The sequence below is a fragment of the Phycodurus eques genome, chromosome 11 (assembly GCF_024500275.1).
Source record: "Phycodurus eques isolate BA_2022a chromosome 11, UOR_Pequ_1.1, whole genome shotgun sequence".
Classification (NCBI taxonomy): domain Eukaryota; kingdom Metazoa; phylum Chordata; class Actinopteri; order Syngnathiformes; family Syngnathidae; genus Phycodurus; species Phycodurus eques.
Window position 1 is genome coordinate 25,740,665 of NC_084535.1, and position 22,849 is coordinate 25,763,513.

Genomic DNA, 22,849 nt, shown 5'->3' on the forward strand with positions numbered 1-22,849 from the left:
GCGGCACCAAAAGAACCCCCCCCCCAAAAAAAAAAAAAAAGAACAGGTAGGTAGTGCCATTTAATGCTGCGTTCAAGTTCTGCTTGGAAATGTTAAAAATGTAACTTTGTGGGAGGGACCTTTTTTTTCTTTTTTTTTTTTGTAACAAAAACCTTCCCAATGCATATGAATGTGTCCTTGAGCTCCTGTTCTCTGTCTTCCCTCCACCCCCAACATGCCTGTAAATAGTGACGTTTGAATGAGTTTCTGCTTCAAACTAAAAAGAGTATGTATGAATGGAGAAGAAATGATTATATTATTGTTGCTTAATGTTTGTGACAGTGGCCTTCAGAAAGAAATTTCATCACTCTGTTCTCCACATTGAGGATTGACAATAAAGCGTATATATTTACGTAGATTTAAAATGTGGATTGAATTATTTAAAAGATATTGTAAATATGCAAAAAAACTGACTCAAATATTCACACCAATTTTTTAAACACTGAAGCTAAATGTGACAAAATGTTGCTGTTACTTTCAGCAGGAGCCACTTCAAAAACGCCACCCAATATGTTGTACTTGACTAAGGACAGAGGCAGGTGATCATGTTATCTACTGAGGAAAGTCACATATGAACAGCTTCAGGGAAATGAGGAAGCCACATTCTTTCTTTGCATGTGCGAGCATGTTGGTGTTGCAGTCCCTTTAAAAAAAAAAGGGAAAAAAAATTCACTGCACTAGCTTTTACAGCGCTTTTATCTCAAATGCAGCTTCCTATCATTAGTTGTTTTCTTCCTTTTTCTAAATCACTATCCAACAAAAAATAGAAACAACTCACTGAGGAGTTATTTACTCCACACCCAGTGACCCCACTCAGTGTACATCCATATATACATACAGTTAGTACATACATACGTAGGTAGATAATCAGGCCAAATTTGAACATTTTCCGCTTTCTCATCAAAGTCAGCAATGACCTGATTGTTGGATTTCTCTAAAAGATCATCCTGACCAACTATCCTGTGTAAGTGTGAAGATTGATTTTTGCTCCCTTAGCTTTTCAAAACACAGTTCGGGCCAACAATAGAATTTATGTACTGCACTCAGTGTTAGGCAAGCCACTTGAAAAATGTAGCGAGCTTAGCTACAAGTTATTGTAAATGCAGCTTCACTGTACTGAAACTACCCAACAGAGAAAGGTATATTAGAAAGATAAGCTGCAATAACATGACAAAGTAGCTAAAGCACATCAAAACTTTTTTTTTTAACCTGAATAACCAAAACAACCTACACAAATAATAATATTTCTGAGTAACATAACCCAAATACATAGTTTTCATCTTCTTGCCTTCTCATTTTTCTTACCTCTTGCGGTCTAAATTCCGCCTAATAATGCGGCGCGCCTTATGTGTGGACCGAGTTCCAAAATCTGTAAATGTTGTTGTGTGACTTCGATGAGCACTCCGCTTGACTGACTGGGAGCATTTCCTGCCGACGCGCTGCTTATATAGAGGAAAGGCGGACGTGACTGAGGACAGCATGCGGACGTTAAAGGGGAAAGTGTGCACGTGAAAGAGGACGCTAAAGGCACGCCCCCAGTAGGTATATAGTGCCGGTATGTGCATTGTGCAAAACATCGGTTTGGCTAAGGACCCCCGAAAATGGCACCTACGAAGAGACACGCTTACGAAGCACAGTTTAAACTGCAAGCTATCAGTTACGTGGGGAACATGGGAATCGAGCAGCTCGAGAGAATTCAAGATCAACGAATCCATGGTTCGCAAGTGGAGGAAGCAGGAAAACGCCGGCATCATTGCTGAACAGCCCCTCGGCAACGAGACTGACTTTGACAATGACGAGAGGGAACCCGCCGTGTTTGATGGAGAGCTTGCGCAGCTGTACATTTCGGATACCCAAGATGAGGACTTTGATGGATTTGTGTCTGAGGATTGATAAAAAAATAACGTGAGTATATTGTTAAATACTTCAATAAAGTACAACCGAACTCAGTTTTGCTCCCGCTGCCTTTTTAAAAACAGCATGCATGCTCGCGCATGTTTTAGCGTGCATCCATGGTACCGTATGTTTTAAGCTAGCATATGTTGTACCATGCCTGCGCCCAATAATACCATGTGCCTTATCCATCCATCCATTTTCTGAGCCGCTTCTCCTCACTAGGGTCGCAGGAGTGCTGGAGCCTATCCCAGCTGTCATCGGGCAGGAGGCGGGGTTCACCCTGAACTGGTTGCCAGCCAATCGCAGGGCACATAGAAACAAACAACCATTTGCACTCACAGTCATGCCTACAGGCAATTTAGAGTCTCCAATTAATGCATGTTTTTGGGATGTGGGAGGAAACCGGAGTGCCCGGAGAAAACCCACGCAGGCACGGGGAGAACATGCAAACTCCACACAGGCGAGGACGGGGATTGAACCCCGCACCTCAGAACTGTGAGCTGACGCTCTAACCAGTCAGCCACCGTGCCGCCTGTGTCCCTTATGTATGTGTTAAATATAGAAATAGACCCCGTAACTGAGACTGGGCCTTTTAATACGGTGCGCCTTATGGTTGCGAAAATATGTGACTTTCAGCAGCTGTCAAGTTGCAGGAATATCACTTATCCACAGTACAAAAAAGGCATTAGGTTAACCGTACCCATTATTTGGTAATGTACGCCATACAAGTTACAGGATCATGTCATCAAGATGAAGCAATAACTTAAACATTAGTGTATTTGAAGCCACATTAAATCAGAAACTTAATGCAGACTTGACATGTCAACACAAGACAGTAAGTACCTAAACGTAAAAACAAGAACACCATTCTCAGTACACTGCCGATTGTGGTCTATAAAAACAACTGTGTGTGTGTACGTAAACGTGAAAGTGAGTCTCTCTCTCTCTCTCTCTCACACACACACACACACACACACACACACCATTGCGCCCACCACAGTAATTTTGATGCGAAGAGTGAGAAAACATTTTTTTCGTATGACGTCAGCCGTGCAGCGCGTTCAACCAGCACACAGAGGAAGTTTAGAGTTCTCACTTTTCATTGTAAATATTATTCAAGCCAAGTATTGGAGATCCTTCAGTGAGTCAGTACTTACTTATCCTCCATGTCCGATTGATGATCGCGCACTCGGGATGAATAATTAACCCACAATGCATTGCGCGTTCAACACGGCAGTTAAACTCTATTCTTAATGTATGTAATAAAAAAGTAAAAACAATCAAATACCTCGATCCATTTGTTTCTTTCTTCATCGGGGTTTTTGGAGCCGTGCTTTGTCTGGTCCCTCATCTAAGACCTGTTTGCCATGGGTGACCCTACCAGGGGCATGAAGGCCCAGACAACTTAGCTCCTAGAATCATTGGGACACACAAACCCCTCCACCACGATAAGGTGACGGCTTCCAGGAGGTGTTGTTCAAATCCATCCATCCATCCATCCATTTTCATTACCGCTTATCCTCAGTAGGGTCGCGGGCTGCTGGAGCCTATCCCAGCTATGTACGGGCGGGAGGCGGGGTACACTCTGAACTGGTCAATAGCCGATCGCAGGGCACATAGAAACAAACAACCATTCGCACTCACATTCACACCTATGGGCAATTTAGAGTCCTCAATCAACCTACCATGCATGTTTTTGGGATGTGGGAGGAAACTGGAGTGCCCGGAGAAAACCCACCCAGGCACGGGGAGAACATGCAAACTCCACACCCCAGAACTGTGAGGCAGATGTGCTAACCAGTCGCCCACCGTGCAGTTTACATGTTCTCCTTGTACCTGCGTGGGTTTTCTCCGGGCACTCCGGTTTCCTCCCACGTCCCAAAAACATGCATGGAAAGTTGATTGAAGACTGTAAATTGCCCGTAGGTGTGAATATTTGCCCTGCGATTGGCTGGCGACCAGGTCAGGGTGTACCCCGCCTCTCACCTGAAGATAGCTGGGATAGGCTCCAGCAGGCCCGCGACCCTTGTTAGAATAAAGCGGTACAGAAAATGGATGGATGGATGGATGGATGGATTTGAACAACCCCTTTTCTACCACCTTCGCCAACACCGAGGGGCTGAACTGCATTTTTATTTTTCCATTTTAGGATTATTTTGTGGTTTAAAACCAGTGGATTAAAATATTGATAACGAGACCATTCCCTCACCCTGCATTGTTCCACGCTCATCCTCTTTCATACCTGTAATGATGAATGTTTCAAATGTTGTGTGGTGTGGAGAACATTACTATTTTCCATGTGACATTTGTGGTGTGGTGTGGAACATTTCATTTGGTTCAGTTAACAACATATTCGACATTAGACATTCAAGTTTGCAGCAATACAGTCACTAGTGGCGTTCATGTAAAGTTCTTAAAATATTAACTCCCAGTCGAGTCACAGACTTATGTCTTATGAACCCATGTCTGTAGCCTCGTTCCGTCGCCCGTGGGTGTCGCTGTTGCCTGTTCCAACTCTCAAGTGGCAGTACTCAACAGGGTGGAGGTGCCTTTGTTGATGCAATCCTTTGACTGGCGGGGAGTTAATTAACTAAGCGTCCGGGGGCGAACACGGCATCCTTGGGTCTCCGGTTTGAAGCTCCAGGCAGCCGTGATTCACTTAGCGTCGGCATGGCAAAGCAAATGTCTGTGTCTTGATCCGTTTAGAGTCTGCGTGTGACGTTGTGTCTCGCCAGCCTACCTCAACGGGGAACGGCGGTAGTGCGAGGGTGGGGTGCCGGGTGGCATCTTTTGCGTGGCATGTCCGCTACACCTGTAATTACAAGGGACAGAAAGGGACCATTCACACTCTCATTCACACCTAAGGGCAATTGAGAATCTTCAATTCAACCCAGTCCTCAGAACTGTGAATTACTGGTTAGCACATCTACCTCATAGTTCCGAGGACTGGGGTTCAAATCCCGGCCCCGCCTGTTTGCAGCTTGCATGTTCTCCCCGTGCCTGCGTGGGTTTTCTCCGGGTACTCTGGTTTCCTCCCACATCCACAAAAAAACATGTGTGGTAGGTTGATTAAATACTCTAAATTGCCTGTATGTGTGGATGTGAGTGTGATTTTCATTTTCCATTTCATTTTCGGGAGACTTTAACATTCATGTTGACAATAACATGAAAAAAAATCTAAAGAACTCTCTGCTATACTGGACACATTTGACCTCTCTCAACTTATTAAGAGTCTAACCCACACTCAAGGTCACATCTTAGACCTGGTCATCTCTAAGGTTGTTGAAATTCTAGCAGCTGACATTAAGCATATGGCTATTTCTGACCATTTTTGTGTTGTCTTTGAATTACAGATTCTCCCAAAAGTTCAGACAACCTCTAAGTTAAGAAAAGGTACATAAATGAGAGTACCGCCATTAAGTTTATGGAGACCATAGCTGTGCCACAAACTGTGACTGCTGAGACAGTTGATGACCTTTTGCATAATTTCACTTGGAAAATCTCAAATGTCATGAATGCTGTCGCTCCTATTAAAACTAAGACAATCTTGAGGCGACCTAGAACATCGTGGAGGAGCCCAATGATGGTAAAGACCTCGAAATCAAAGTCGAGGAAAGCAGAACATAAGTGGAGAAAAACTTAACTCCAAATTGACTATGACCTCTCCAGACAATGTCTTTGTAATTTTAACCAAGAGTTAGTCAAGGCTAGACAGCTACACTTTTCTGAAATCGTCAGTAAGAACTTCAACAATACTCGCACTCTGTTTGCTGTGGTTGACAAGCTCACAACCCACCCCGAATAAGAAGGTTCCAGAACTCCTAACAGCAGATTTGAATTTGCTTGTTATTGTCATGAACGGAACAGAGGATAGGACCCAAAAATGCACAACTCCAAAACAAATGGACAGTTTAATATACGGCCAGAGGTCGGTACGCAGGCAGGCAATCCAAAAAAGGAAACAGTATCCAAAAAAGTGAGGCAAAAAGGCGAGGTCGATAATTGGAACAGGGTCTAGTCTTACTGTGAGTCTGTGACGTGGAAACAAGGAATGCTGGAACGCGACGACAAGGTACAATGAACTGGTGACTAAAAAGAATGAGACACGAGGTTAAATGCAAGGGGTAATTAGGGTGAACGAGGCACAGGTGGTGAAGATGCTCTCAGGAGCATGTGTGTACGAGACAGGGGGAAAACAACAACCGGAACACACACCCATGACAGTACCCCCCCTTAACGGCCAGCCCCAGGCGGCACCGGAGCCCCTGGATCCGCAACGTGGAAGTCCCGAATGAGCGAGTCATCCACGATAAATGGAGACGGCACCCATGAACGTAGCCAGGCCCGTAGTCCTCCCAGTCCACCAGATATTGAAACCCCCACTCCCTCTGACGAGACGACAACAGCTGCCTCACAGTGAAGACAGGGCCCCCATCCACGAGCCGAGGGGGAGGAGGGGACCTGGAAGGTGGGACCAGAGGAGATTCCCGGGCGGGCTTGAGCAGGGTGAAAAGTAGGGTGGATCCACATCGACCTTGGGAGCCTAAGCTTCACGGTGACAGGGTTGATGATCTTTGTGATGGGGAAGGGCCCAACAAACCTGGGAGCGAGCTTCCTGGACTCCACCCGGAGTGGAATATGTTTGGTAGAGAGCCAAACTCGCTGACCCACTTTGTAGTTTGGGGCCGGTGTCCTCCGACGGTCAGCAGCGGTTTTGTAGGACCGTCTATGGCGCAGCCGCCTCTGGCGGGCTCGCTCCCAGGTCCTCCTGCAGCGTCTCACCAAGGTCAATGCCGCTGGAACTGTGGACTCTGGGGCTATGGCAAGAAATAGAGATGATTAGTAACCATGCACAACGTGAAAAGGCGATAGACCAGTGGCTGCAGAGGGGAGGGAATTGTGAGAGAATTCGACCCAAACCAGTTTCTGAGATCAGGATCGTTGCTCCTGTGAAGCAAGACATCGGAGCCCAGTCTCCAGGTCGTGGTTCAGCCTCTCGGTTTGTCTGTTTCAGGGTGAAAACCCTGATGACAGACTGATGGTAGCACCTATGAGATTGCAAAACTCCTTCCAAAATTGCAAAATGAATTGGGGACCCCTATAAAATACCATATTCTTGGGGAAACCATGGAATTTGAATACCTGGTGTATCATTAACTCTGCAGTGTCTTTAACTGAGGGGAGTTTTGGGAGTGCAATGCAGTGTGCCATCTTAGAGAACCTGTCCACGACTATGAGAATGGTGGTATTTCCTTTCAAGGCCGGTAATCCCGTCACAAAGTCTACCGAGATGTCTGACCAAGGACGTTGTGTTATTGGCAGGGGTCGCAACTCCCCAGAAGGACGTTTGCGAGAGGACTTGTTAGCAGCACATACCTGCCAAGCATTGACATAATTGGTAACATCCCTTCTAACATTGGGCCACCAAAAGCGCTATTCGACCACAGATTGAGTCTTGGCAATGCCTGGGTGACATACAGTCCGGTTAGTGTGAGCCCAGTGGAAGACTCTTCCCCTTATGGTTGGAACCACATAAAGCCTGTTTTCAGGGTAATTTTTGGGCTAATAGTGTTCTTCAGAGCCTCCTTTACCGCAGTCTCAATGTCCCAACCAAAAGCAAAAACGAAACATGACTTGGGCAAAATGGTTTTAGGGTCGGACAAAGAATTCTCTGCGCAGAAAATGAAAATCTGGTTTACCATTTTTAGAACCAGGTCAGTAAGGATAACATGAAATTTAATCTAGTGAAGAAGAGAGCCCATTTAGCCTGCCTCAGATTTAATCTCTTATCAGATTTAAAATATTCCAGGTTCTTGTGATCTGTCCATACTAAAAACGGAGTATGTGCCCCCTTTAGCCATTGCCTCCACTCCACCAAAGCCGCCTTGACTACCAGCAGTTCACGGTCACCAATGTCATAATTTCTCTCGGCTGGGGTCAGTTTCTTGGAGAGATAAGCACAAGGATGAAATTTACCATCCTTGAGACATTTCTGGGAGAGCACTGCTCCTGTACCAGCATCAGACGCATCAACTTCAACCCCAAACTGCTGTTTGAGATCTGGCAAAGTGAGGATGGGTGCGGAGGTAAAGCTTGATTTAAGTTTCTGAAAATCTGCCTGACAAAGCGGATTCATACGAAAGGTCTGTGTGGTGAGGTAAAATCATGCAAAGGCGAGGCTATAGAACTGAAATTTCGAATGAACTTTCTGTAGAAATTAGCGAAGAACCTTTGTACGCCAGCAGGAACCCCAGAAAAGAAACTCACACCTTGTGGAACTCACATTTCTCAGCCTTGACATATAGTTCATTCTGCAGTAACTGCTGCAACACAGAGCGGACATGAATGATGTGAGTCTCCTCATCCGGGGAGAATATCTAAATATCATCCAAATATACAAAAACATACACATTCAACATGTCACGCAAGACATCATTGACAAAGTTCTGGAACACAGCTGGAGCGTTAGTTCGTCCAAAAGGCATCACCAAATACTCGTAATGTCCCGTTGGTGTGCTGAATGCTGTTTTCCATTCGTCCCCCTCCCTTATCCTGACTAGATGACATGCATTTCTTGAATCTAGTTTGGTGAAAACCTTGGCTCCCTCCAGGAACTCAAAGGCGGTGGAGATGAGAGGAAGAGGTTACCTGTTTTTCACAGTTATGTCTTTGAGACCCCGGTAATCAATACAGGATCGCAGAGTCTTGTCCTTCTTGTACACAAAGAAAATCCGGCTCCCGCAGGGGATGAAGATGGGCGAATAATCTCGGCTGCCAGTGATTCATCCACATACTCCTTCATAGCCTTGTGTTCCGGCCCTGAAAGAGAGAATAACCTCCCTCCTGGGGGTGTGGTTCCAGGCAGCAAGTCAACTGCACAGTCATAAGGTCTGTGGGGTGGAAGTGATTTGGCCTTGGACTTGGAAAAAACGTCTTTAATGTCCTGGTAACAGGTGGGCACTTGAGATAAATCAGGATCCCCAGATGGGGTCTGTGGATTGACATTTGAAACATAGCCCTGAACATCGCATGGAGGCTTGAAACAGTTCTGGGCGTAATTGCTCCCCCATGACATAATCTGCCCAGAGGACCAGTCAATGTGGGGGTTATGTAGTTTCAACCATGGGTTCCCTAAAATAAGGTCATGATTCATGGCGTCAAAAACATGAAAACTAATGCGTCCCGAGTGAGAATCAGGAAATGTCAATGTGAGTGTTTGGGTGCGGTGAGTGATCTTGCCCATAAATCTGCCGTCTGCAGCATAGGTGTTGCGGTGGCATTTTATTTGAAAGGTTCTAAGGTGCATCCATTTAATGAGGAGGGAGTTGAGTAAGTTTGTGTCAGAACCAGAGTCAATTAATACAGGTGTTGAATTTCTTGATCAGGAGAGCATCGTGTCACTTTAGGAAGAACCCGGGTAGGGTCTTCCTTAATGAAATTTAGACTCACCGCTCCTGTGCTCTTGCTACCGGCACCGGCAACCTTGATGTGAAAGTTGCTCACGGAATGACCCAACTGCCCGCAGTAGAAGCGCCGCCCTTCCCTCAGCTGGCGTTGACGTTCCTCAAGAGAGAGACGGAACCTGCCCAGTTGCATGGGTTTATCTGTGGTGACGCTAGCCAGTGGATTGAGACCGGAAACGGGGGATCTGGCTTGGTTTGGCTGGTCACCGAGGCTCATCCTCCACGTCACAGACTCACAGTAAGACTAGACCCTGTTCCGATTATCAACCTCGCGTTTTTGCCTCACGTTTTTGGATACTGTTGCCTTTTTTGGATTGCCTACCTGTGTACCGTATATTAAACCCCTCTTTTTGAAACTGGTCAGTTCGTTCTGTCATGAACGGAACAGAGGATAGGACTAAAAAATGCACGACTCAAATACAAATGGACAGTTTCAAAAAGAGAGGTTTAATATACGGACAGAGGTCGGTACACAGACAGGCAATCCAAAAAAGGCAACAGTATCTGAAAACGTGAGGCAAACAGGCGAGGTCGATAATTGGAAGAGGGTCTAGTCTTACTGTGAGTTTGTGACGTGGAAACAAGGAATGCTGGAACGCGACGACAAGGTACAACGAACTGGCGACGAGAAAGAATGAGACACGAGGTTCAATGCAAGGGCTAATTAGGGTGAATGAGGCACAGGTGGTGAAGATGCTCTCAGGAGCAGGTGTGTACGAGACAAGGGGAAAACAACAACCGGAACACACACCCATTTAGTGAAAAAATACAATCCAGCACAAATCAGCAAAATGATAAAATAATGCTGCATCTGAAGCCACCCAGGAAAAACTCTATTACCATGTCAGAATTTGATACAGTTGACAAAAAAAAAAACAATCGAATAAAGTTCAGCAGCTGAAACCATCAACGAGCTGTCTTGACTCAATACCATCTGACTTTTTCAAAGCTATTGCAAAGTCTGTGCTAGCTGATTTGCAGCGAAATAATAATTTGCTCACTTCAGCCAGGGGAGTTTCCTAAAGCTCTTAAAGTAGCTGCCATTAAGCCTTTTCTAAAAATTGTTTTTAACAATGGACACTTCCATGTTAGCAAGCTATAGACCCATCTAAAATCTCCCTTTCATAGCCAAGATTGCTGAGGTTATTTTTAATTGACTCTGCAATTTCTTGAAGTTAAATGGACTTTTTGACAAATTTCAATCAGGTTTCTGAACTCATCACATAACAGAATCTGCTCTTATCAAAGCGCTAAATGACATAAGGTTGAATACTGACTTGGGAAAGGTGTCAATTCCCGTCTTGTTGGATCTCAGAGCAGCTTTTGATATGGTAGATCATTCCTACCAGGAGGAAAGGAGTTATTTTGTAACCATTGGAAGTTTTCAATCTCATCGAATGACAATGACCTATGGGGTCCCTCAAGGGTCAGTTCTTGGACCCCTCCTGTTCAGCCTGTATATGCTACCCTTGAGTCAAATTCTCCAGATGATTACAGTTCAATTGAGGTCTTGTGTCACTGTTTAAAACAGATAAATAACTGGATGAGCCAAAATGTTCTTCATTTAAACCACAACAAAACTGAGACAAATGTTTTTGGCAATAAAGAAAAGAGGATTGCTGTTAGTAATACCTGGAGTCAGTCTGTTTAAAAACCAAAGGCCAAGTCCAAAACCTTGGTGTACTGATAGATTCCGACCTGACTTTCAACAGTTATATCAAATCAATTACTCAGACTGCCTTCTACCATCTGAATAACATATTCAGAGTGAAGGCTTGCATGTGCCAAGCAGACCCGGAAGCACATCCATGTTTTTATCTCAAGTAGACTTGACTATTGTAATGGTCTTCTGCTCAAAAAGAGCATTAAACAGCTGCAGCTCATTCAGAATGCTGCAGCTCGGGTTCGGATCAGAACAAAGAGGTCAGAGCATATTACTCCAATTACTCTCTACACTGGCTCCCAGTCAGCTTTAGAAGAGATTTTCAAATTCTGCTACTGGTCTATAAAGCACTAAATGGTTTAAGTCCTGAATACATGAAATAAATGCTAATGGAATATAAACACAGTCGGGCTCTGAGATCTACAGACTCAGGTCAAATAGAGGACCACAGAGTCCAAAGCAAACATGGTGAAGCAGCACTTAGCTATTATGCTGCACACAAAAGGAATAAGTTGCCAACAGAGGTGACGTCAGCCCCAAGTGTGAATGTTTTTAAGTCCAGGTTAAAACTCATCTTTTCTTTTTTCTCATGCTTTTTAGAGCGTTTCCACTTTTATTTATTTCTTGATATTTCTTGCACTGACTGCTGTTTCAATTGTACTTTTGATTTTTCTCTTTAAAATGTTTCCCAGCTGTTTTTTTTGTTTATAAATTATGTAAATCATGTAAAGCACATTGAGTTACCTTGTGTATGAAATGTGCTATATAAATAAATTTGCTTTGCTTTGCTTCCTTCATTTGGCACGATGTCGTTCTCAAATTATTGATAAAACACCTGGAAAGGGTATTATGTCAGTTTGAGGCTTTCACTATATAATACATGAAAATGTTTTTAAATGATGAGTGGTGAAAAAAACCCTGTCCTTTTATTTGGTTAACAATTTAACATGGGCTATATAGGCTTTCTCTTTGTACTTCATTGTTTTATTACGATTGGTCTATAATGGAAGTCAGAGATAGAACCCTTCCTCAAATTGGCTACCACTTTTATTCGTCTCTTTCTTATTTACTATTGTTCCTTATAAAAAGGGTGCTTCAGGTTAGGGTCGTAAATCATAATTGGGATGATTCTGCTGTTCAATGGAATTGATTTCAGTGCCATGGAAACAAGCGACTAATCCGGTCCGCCGTGAACGCCACAAAATCAACGTCACATTTCCGTCATTACGCATTGTTGCGTCACGTCGTTTGTCCAATCAGGACGAGATTCCGAAGCTCCGGAAAGAAGCAGATGATATGGCGGCTTCGAGCGAGACCAGGTGGAACTTGCTTTGTTAACACGACTAAAGCGATGATTATCGACATACTTTGACTTGGAGAGGGCGACGAGGCAGCTGCTCAAAATGATTTACTTAATCTTAATTTCGGCATTCTCCGGAGCAGTCGTTACATTGATTTTCCAGTTCTTGTTGCTCTACCGGAGGAGCCCAGAGCCTATCGCGAGGACGGAGCAGTACGCCAAAGTAGTGCCTGATAACGAAGGATTGAAGGATTACTTTAATAGCCAGCATGTGGATCCAGGCCATCTGCAGCAGCAGGACGGTCACGGCACAGCGTCTGCTGGTTCCAAGCAGCAAGAGGCTGTCACCGGCGGCAGCCCCAAACAACAACAACAGTCGCCGCCTGCGCAGAGCGACTCGGCTGATGCGGACAAGCCCGAAACCTGTCACTTCCTCAATGCTATCTTTTTGTTCCTCTTCAGGGAGCTGCGGGACACTCCTGTAGTCAGACACTGGCTCACCAAAAAGATCAAGGTAGAGTTTGAGGAGCTGCTGCAAACCAAGACAGCGGGTCGGCTGCTGGAGGGGCTCAGCCTGCGAGATATTTCTTTAGGCAATTCTCTTCCGGTCTTCAAGTCTGCTAAACTCGTGAAGCCGGTGCATCTGAACGAGGACGGCATGCCGGAGGAACTCAACTTTGAGGTGGACATTGAGTACAATGGCGGCTTCCATCTCGCCATTGACGTGGAGTTGGTGTTCTGGAAGTCTGCTTACCTGTTCGTCAAGATGAGGCGCGTGGTGGGCAAACTGAGGCTGCAGTTCACCCGCGTGCCCTTCACCCACTGGTCCTTCTCCTTCCTCGAGGACCCGCTCGTGGACTTTGAGGTCAAGTCCCAGTTTGAAGGCAGGCCTCTTCCTCAGCTCACCTCCATTATCGTCAACCAACTCAAACGGGTCATCAAAAAGAAACACACACTACCCAACTACAAAATCAGGTAGCTCATCGCTATTGTCTCAGTTTGATCATATCTACTGTACATATGCATCCGATACACTACTCAGAAGAGAAACACGTGTTTCGGGTCACTCTAGTCTTGAGTACTCACCAATACTGATATAGAGTACTGATACCATTAGTACTTTTGATACATAACATTTAAATTAACACAGTGACATATCACTGTGAACTTGAATTCTTTCTGATACGCATGCCGATTTGCTAATGTGTCAACCCACCACAGTGTAGCGCCAACTAATGGCGAGGAGGACTTCCTCAATGTCAGGCGTCGGCAGCCTTCACGAGTACCAGTTACCTTGAAATAAGGCCGCTATCAGCCCTGTATACCTGTATTGGTACTTTCCCATCCCGAGTTGAGCTGCAGTAAATCCCCACTGTATCACGGTTTACACATTGCGGTCCTGTAGTATTACAGATTTTTTTGATGTTATTAGTCTTTTAAATTTTTGTTTTGTTTTTTATGACCGTTATCCATTGCCCTTGTGCGATCTCAATATATTGTCTTGAAATATGTTTATATAATTTTAAAAGTGTGTTTATAAACCTTACATTTGTTTTAAATGCTATAAAAACATGCTTATGGTGTATTTCAGTAAGGTTTATCGCGGGGGTGCTCAGGAACTTTACCCATGCAATGGAGGGGGTATTACGGTATACCTGTAAGTAAATTGAGCTCAGTTATGGAACAAATGAAACTTGTGAGTCAAGGTACCATTGTATCAGACGTAGGACCTTTAGATCAAGGGAATAGCAATAGAGGTGAAATGATCAATTAATCGACAATTATTTTGATAATCGATTAATAGTTTAGCGCTTTTTTTAAACTTAAAATTGTCCAAATCCTCCGATTTCAGCTTCTCAATAGTGAATATGCTCAGATTTCTATAGTCCTCCATCAAAGCAGGATGATTATATTTGTGTTAAATCAAAATAAGACTTTTGCAAACATCTTGTTTTACTTTGGAAAACAATGAACAACATTTCTGCCTATTTTCTGATGTGTTGCGCTCCAAATCAGTACATGAATCATAATCAATTTGTGGAAAAAATAATACTCAGTTTTACTTCAGTATCTATTTACGAAAATAATCGTTATTTGCAGCCCTAGTAAATAATCTGTAATTGATATAAAGTTGAACCTGAAGGAGCTTCAGAAGTGTACATATCAAACTAGCAGGTCTTTGCATTAATCATTACTTACACAAGAAGTAATGGTCAGTTTCAAAAAGGTTGGCGAGTACATCGATCCCTTTCGAGTGATATTGCTTAATTGTTGTTTATTTGGTTTTGTTTAATCATTAAACAATCCATCCATTTTCTAGCGGTTATCCGAGGTCGGGTCGCGGGGGCAGTAGCTTTACCAGGGCCGCCAAGACTTCCCTTTCCCCAGCCACTTCATCCAGCTCTTCCGGGGGGATCCCAAGGCGTTCCCAGGCCAGCCGAAAGACATAGTCTCTCCAGGCGTGTCCTTGGCTGTCCCCGGGGTCTCCTCCCGGTGGGACTATGTCCGGAACACCTCACCATGGAGGCGTCCGGGAGTCATCCGAATCAGATGCCCCAGCCACCTCATCTGGCTCCTCGATGTGGAGGAGCAGCGACTCTACTCTGAAATCCTCCCGGATGACCGAGCTTCTCACCCTATTTCTAAGAGAGAGCCCGGACACCCTGTGGAGGAAACCCATTTCGGCCGCTTGTATCCGGGATCTTTTTCTTTCGGTCACGACCCACAGCTCGTGACCATAGGTGAGGGTAGGAACGTAGATCGACCGGTAAATCGAGAGCTTCGCCTTTCGGCTTAGCTCCTTCTTTACCACAACAGACCGATACAAAGTCCGCATCACTGCAGACGCTGCACCGATCCACCTGTTGATCTCCCGTTCCATTCTTCCCTCACTCGTGAACAAGACCCCAAGATAATTGAACTCCTCCACTTGGGGCAGGATCTCATCCCCGACCTGGAGAGGGCATGCCACCCTTTTCCGACTGAGGACCATGGTCTCGGATTTGGAGGTGCCAATTCTCATCCCAGCCGCTTCACACTCTGCTGCGAACTGCTCCAGTGAGAGTTGGAGATCACGGCTTGATGAAGCCAACAGAACCACATCATCTGCAAAAAGCAGAGAAGCAATACTGAGGCCACCAAACCGGACCCCCTCTACGCCTCGGCTGCGCCTTGAAATTCTGTCCATAAAAGTTATGAACAGAATCTGTGACAAAGGGCAGCCTTGGTGGAGTCCAACCCTCACCGGGAACGAGTCCGACTTGCTGTCCAAACCAAACTCTGACTCCGGTCGTACAGGGACCGAACAGCCCGTATCAGGGGGTTCGGTACCCCATACTCCCGAAGCACCCTCCACAGGACTCCCCGAGGGACACGGTCGAACGCCTTCTCCAAGTCCACAAAACACATGTAGATTGGTTGGGCGAACTCCCATGCACCCTCGAGGACCCTGCCGAGGGTGTAGACCTGGTCCACTGTTCCACGGCCAGGACGAAAACCACACTGCTCCTCCTGAATCTGAGATTCGACTTCCCGACGGACCCTCCTCTACAGCACCCCTGAATAGACCTTACCAGGGAGGCTGAGGAGTGTGATCCCCCTGTCGTTGGAACACACCCTCCGGTCCCCCTTCTTAAAAAGGGGGATGACCACCCCAGTCAGGACAGCCCCACAACATCCAGAGCCTCTAAGAAGTCCGGGCAAATCTCATCCACCCCCGGGGCCCTGCCACAGAGGAGCTTTTTAACTACCTCGGTGACCTCAAACCCAGAGATAGGAGAACACGCCTCAGAGAACCCACACTCTGCTTCCTCATAGGAAGGCGTGTCTGTGGAATTGAGGAGGTCTTCTCCCCACCGACTCACAGCGTCCCGAGTGAAGGTCAGCAGCGCCCCATCAACACTATACACAGTGTTGGTGGTGCACTGCTTTTCTCTCCTGAGACGCCGGATGGTGGACCAAAATTTCCTCCAAGGCGTCCGGAAGTGTTTCTCCATGGCCTCACCGAACTCCTCCCATACCTGAGTTTTTGCTTCAGCGACCACCAAAGCTGCATTCCGCTTGGCAAGCTGGTACCTATCAGCAGCCTCAGGAGTCCCACCAGCCAAAAAAGCCCGAGAGGACTCCTTATTCAGCTTGACGGCATCCCTCACCGTTGGTGTTCACCAACGGGTTCGGGGATTGCTGCCACGACCGACCACCTTACGGCCACAGCTCCGGTCGGCCGCCTCAGCAGTGGAGGCGCAGAACATGGTCCACTCGGACTTGATGTCCCCCGCGTCACCCGCAACATCAGCAAAGTTCTGTCGGAGGTGGGAGTTAAAACTCCTTCTGACAGGGGATTCTGCCAGACGTTCCCAGCAGACCCTCAGAATACGTTTGGGCCTGCCACGTCGGACCGGCATCTTCACCCACCATCGGAGCCAACTCGACACCAGGTGGTGATCAGTTGACAGCTCCGCCCCTCTCTTCACCTGAGTGTCCAAGACATGCGGCCGCAAGTCCGATGACATGGCCACAAAGTCGATCAACGAACTGCGACCTAGGGTGTCCTGGTGCCAAGTGCACGTGTGGACACCTTTATACTTGAACATGGTGGTCGTTATGGACAATCCGTGATAAGTACAGAAGTCCAATAAAAGAACACTGCTCGGGTTCTGATGGGGGGGGGGGGGGGGACGTTCCTCCCAATCACGCCCTTCCAGGTCTCACTGTCATTGCCCACATGAGCATTGAAGTCCCCCAGCAGAACGATGGAGTCCCCAGCGGGAGCGCTCTGCAGCACCCCCTCCAAGGACTCCAAAAAGGGTGGGTACTCTGAACTGCTGTTTGGTGCATAGGCACAAACAACAGTCAGGACCCGTCCCCCGACCCGAAGGCGGAGGGAGGCTACCCTCTCGTCCACCGGGGTGAACCCCAACGTACAGGCGCCGAGCCGGGGGGCAATAAGTATACTCACACCTGCTCGGCGCCTCTCACCGTGGGCAACTCCAAAGTTGAAGAGAGTCCAAACCCTCTCGAGAGGACTGGTTCCAGAGCCCAAGCTGTGCGTGGAGGCAAGTCCGACTATATCTAGTCGGAACTTCTCGACCTCATACACCAGCTTCCCTGCCAGAGAGGTGACATTCCACGTCCCTAGAGCCAGCTTCTGTAGCCGGATCGGATCGCCAAGGTCCCTGCCTTCGACCACTGCCCAGCTCACACTGCACCCGACCCCAATGGCCCCTCCCACAGGTGGTGAGCCCATGGGAAGGGGGCCCACGTTACCGTTTCGGCTGTGACCCGTGTCCGGGCAAGCAAAACCGAGTCCATCGTTGGTCATCATCATAAGGGGTCTTTGAGCCATGCTTTGTCTGGTCCCTCACCTAGGACCTGTTTGTCATGGGTGACCCTGCCAGGGGCATAAAGCCCCAGGCAACTTAGCTCCTAGGATCATTGGGACACACAAACCCCTCCACCACGATAAGGTGAAGGCACATTAAACAATACCAAATAAATTAGTATTAAAAAGTAATTGAGAAAAACATGATTTCACAATAAACTATAATGCAAAATACATTTATCTCAGATTGTTCGATTAATATATGGCATAATCGATAGAATAATCGATTCTAAAAATATTCGATAGCTGCAGCCTTACGAAGCATTTGATGAAACATTGTGTGAGTGAGAGAAAGACCATTAATAAAGATCAGCAACAACGTCGAGGTGGTAGGAGTGAAAGTATTATTATACAGTACTCTCCAGACGTAAACCCGATGCATGCATTATACCTACTCAAGAGGGGATTGAAGGGAGCAGTGTACAGTATTTGAGCTGTTCCAATACTTTGTACACTCTTTGTGTTTGATTACCAATAGTTCTTTCTTGCAAGTTGCGTATCATAGCCAGATATACCCGAAATAAAAGTTGGAATTTTGGTCCCTCCAGGGTTTCCCACGTATACATTTATTTGTGGCGGGCCCCCACAAGTGAATTTTGGCTGCTATGTGTTCGTCTTCGCTGTGAATGTGGCGTGTTGTCACACGCCGGTCAATAGGTGGCAATATGCATCGCCTCTGCCAAGACGCGCAGCTTGGTCTGCCAGCGAAGAAGAGGCTCAAGACGAAGTGGGCAACCAGCGCGAATTGCGAGGGACACGAACAGACAAAGGTAATAACAAAGGAAAACAAGTCACGTTTTCACCCAAAAAAAAAATCTAACAAAAAAACTCTACGACTATGCTGCCAAACAAGACCAGAAGTTCGAACAGGTTGAATGTATGTTATATTAAGCTGTCTCTCTGTTAACATAGTTCGAAGCTAAACGTGTATCAACAATATTATCTCGTGCTATGTTTGTATTGCATGGAGCGGTTCTGCTCGTCAGTTGACGCGAATGACGTCTCATTCAACAGATGAATATTGAAAATTATTTCGAGCGAAACACTAAAAAGCCTTGCCAACATGCTGTAGAATCTGCTAGTTTGGAAGCAACAAGTGAGACTTAGCACTTAACACAAGGCTGCTCCTAATTTATTTTCCCCCTTGTTTTTATGACTGCATCAGTGAACGATAAACACAGAACTACTGCATTTGACCCAGAGTGGCTCAAAATGCCTCAGTTTAAGTCATGGCTGTATGTGACACACACAAATTTAGTAGCTGCATTATATCTTCAGTTATTACTAAGCTTTTTTTTTGTCTTCATTTTGTAATTTTATTATTGTTCTACATTTTAGGGATGTTTTGTCGATTGTGCAGTATGCACAAGCCTACAGCTAAGAGGCCCCAGAAGGAGGGCTTTGTTGAGTTTGGACCAGAAGTTTACAGCATAGACTTGGAACAGCCGGCATATCATCACAGAGCACCACAAGGACAAAGCATCTTTCACACTCACTTTTCAACAATGAATAAGGTAAGAACATCATTTTAATGATTAAAACAGACAAACAAACAAACTTGTTTTTATAAGTGCAGTTTTAACAGTTATATCTTCAATTAATCCTTAGGTGAAAACAGAGCTCCGCAATCACTGACAAGGAGAACACCTGGCCGCCTGTTTCAAAATATCTGTTAATGGACATGATCCTGTGAACTGAAATTTTGAAAAGCCTTTGGAATATCCTTTTAGGAAGCCAGGTAAAATTCAGTGCTCCAGTGAAGAGTGAAAACTCTGCAAGAAAATTTAACACTTGTTCCTCCTTTTGATTTGTTACCGACCTTATTTCTTTTTTTTTTTGCCCCATGCACCTATATTACTGTACAGGACAAATTTGTTTCGTAGGTTTTTTTTCGTGACCTAAAATGCCCAGTACAGTACATAGTTATGGTAAATGCATCTAAAAAAGCTTGAAAATGTTTGAAAGTTTCACATTTTATTCAAACTTACCGTGCTTGGTCATGGTGACATTGTTGACATAATATAGTCATCGTAGGCGAGTTGCTATAATGAGCCGCTAGGAATTAATGTGCTTCCTAGTACCACATCCGTTGGCAAAGGTCAACCGCTTGACAAAAAAATCCTGTTACTGTTCCAAAAATAGCATGTTCCAGACTCCAGAGACTCGTTTGTATTCCTCAGAGTTAACATTGCCGCCATGACACACTCTCTCTCTCTCTCGCTCTCTCACTCACTCACTCACTCACTCACTCACTCACTCATCTCTTATCATGACATGGCTGCCACGTTAATGCGCCACATAGGCACGGGGCGTACATCTTTTGGAATTTGATCTATTTTTAATTTTTTTGTATATCTTTGACCTGAAAATACATCAGTCCCATTCTCTGCCTGCATTGCACCATAGCGTCAGTCAAAAACACTGGCTAATTCTGGAACAAACACACTGTCAACGGCATTTTAAGTGACAAATGGAAACTATTTTTGGACACATTGTTAAGTTCCGCCTGTCCGTTTTATCAAATATCCCTTATATCAAGGTTCAGGTTAGGGTTTTTTGTTTGTTTTGACGGGGGATTAATTGATGGATTAATAATGGATTAATCAATAGGATAATCAATTCTAAAAAGATTCGACAGTGACAGCCCTAATCCACAGTGAGTGCAGGGGAGCAGAAGACTGCTACTAACTGAAATTCTCTCACTTGTATGGCTCTCGCTCATACAGTGAATTTAAAAAGTCTGCACACCCCTGTTTAAATGCTAAAATGAGACAAAGAAAAATAACTTCAAAACCCAATTGAAAAAAAAAAAATATTTTTTTGTATTTCTTCTCTTGAAAAGTTGTTTTTGAGGGTTATATATTTATTTTTTCAAATGAATAAATAAACACAAATGACTCCCGATTTGTTTGTCTTTTTACTGGACTTGATGGTGTAACTTCAGAGAAACTGACTTGTTTTAGAACAGTCGGAAGTCTTTGTAACCAAACAGTTTTATCAAGTGCCATTTGACCTCTACACTACAACACAATAAGCTTAATGTTTTCAACTAATGTTTTCCTCAAAGACATCACAATTCCATGTACCAAAGAGTTGTTCAGGATATTATGTGACTTTTCTTTTTCTGCCAATGGCTTTTCCTCCCCCTTGCTGCCATGAAGCAGCTCGTTCAGCACCCAGGCAACATTTATTTACAGTCTCCCCCACTGTGGCACTGGATTGTTCCTTGAGGCTACAGGTCAGAAGGGTTCTCTGCTCACAGTCACTTTGTCTTTTAAATTAATGTACAGTTGAAACCATAAGTTTACATACACTATACAAAAAGATACCTATTCTTTAAAAAAAAAATGTTTTTTTGTTTAATTAAAATTTTTTTTTTTTTTTACCTCACTGTCTGACATGAAATCAGACTACAGTAAACGTTTCTTTTTTTAGGACAAGCCGGTATATGCACAACCTACTTCTGCATTCGGCAAAACGGGTAAAAGCACTTCCTCCTCGCTCGGGTGAATGGCGAAGGGGACCTTGACATAGCACCCGCAGAGCTGCCAAATGTTACGGAACACCTGTATTTTGTTACAGAACTCACTGAACGTTGATTCGTTACGGCCGTAACACTGATTGTTCAGGATATTTGGGGGGAATCCAGCGTCTCACAGTCCTGGCGAGTCCACATTAGCAGCAGCCAAGGGGTGCCAAGTCGCGGAGGCGAAAGTTCTCTTTGCGTCCGGTGTCAACGGATTGTAGGCCGTCATCGCCTCCATGATAGCGAATAAGCTACACTTCTTACCATGCTTCCTATAAGCGTCACGAAGGGAGGACGAGGAGTGGATAGGCAAAGACGATGTCAAAGCCATGCTAATTGCTAAGCTATAGTTATGCTGTGGCAAAACAAAAAAATAAATGATTTGGTGATACAGCACATTTGTCACATAGGTCTTGCTGGAACTGCGTTTTCGCAGAGAGTAACCAACTTTGAACAAAAAATAACAGGCCTAATGATACGTGTTTGAGATAGAAATATAGAATAATACACGTCTGAACAAGAAATTAATTGGTACGTCACTGCACACGTCACTTCAGAACGTGGGCAGGTTAAAAGTCTATTATTTTTATTATTAATATTTGTAAAATGAGAACCTTTATTTGTCCCACAGTGGGGAAATTTGCGTCGTTTCAGCAGCAATTGAGAAAATAGGAAATATATGTAATATAAATGGCATGCAAGAGAAGATGTACAAGCAGTACATTGATAGAAACCAAAACTATCCATACATAAACTCTCCAGTTTAATCTGTCAGCAATGTCATTTGTTTGTTTGCAAAATACAGTGATGTTTTAATTTTACCTTTGAGATCTGATTAATCTGCTAAAGTAGCCTTGCTTTTTTTCATAACCAGGGTTGAAAACAAAATTGGCAAAGGCGAATTATTCCGTAGACATAGATATTTTTTATGATGGAACATTGAAATCTATCTACTGATACTTTGATTCAGGCTGAAACTGCGTCCGCCCTTACGAGGTTGATGTTATAAAGCATTTAAATTACAAATATTGAAGCCATAATTTATGAACGAACATGATTATGATTGTCGCACAGTAATGTTCTTGACAGAATTTTGTGAATATGGAAATTCAGGCAAAATTTGACATATTGTTCTGGAAGGGAATTTTTATAGGTTTGCAGCTCAGAACTGTGAGGCAGTCCACCGTGCCGCCCAAATAATCAATATTAAGTTTAATTAAAATTAAGTGGTGTGTAATAATGTGAAATGACACAGGGAAAATGTATCAAACACCAACTGGGATTTACAGTATTTAATACTTTGTACAAAAGCCTTTGTTTGCAATGACAGCTTCAAGATGCCTCCGATATGGAGAAAATATTTGCATGCATTGCTCTGGTGTGATTTTGGCCCTTTGCTACACACAAGCAGTCTTCAAATCTTGAAGGTTCCCTTGGCTTTTTTTAGGCTTTACACGATCATGATTTTTGGGGCAGATCACAGATCAGCAAGTTTAAAAAAAAAAAAAAAGATAACCCACCACCAATCCGATCAGAAGATGGAGCAATGTGTCTATTTACATGACTTGTTCATTTATTGTAT

General features: G+C 44.6%; 1 protein-coding gene across 1 annotated transcript in view; it reads left to right on the forward strand.

Annotated features, from left to right (window-relative positions):
* The first annotated feature begins 12,310 nt into the window (after positions 1 to 12,310).
* Positions 12,311 to 22,849, forward strand: part of pdzd8 (PDZ domain containing 8) — a 79,864-nt gene continuing 69,325 nt past the window's right edge. Inside the window, exon 1 of the mRNA XM_061690499.1 lies at positions 12,311 to 13,336. Within this exon, the coding sequence (XP_061546483.1) occupies positions 12,465 to 13,336 (872 nt within the window). The 5' untranslated portion in view covers positions 12,311 to 12,464. The remainder of the gene's footprint in view (positions 13,337 to 22,849) is intronic.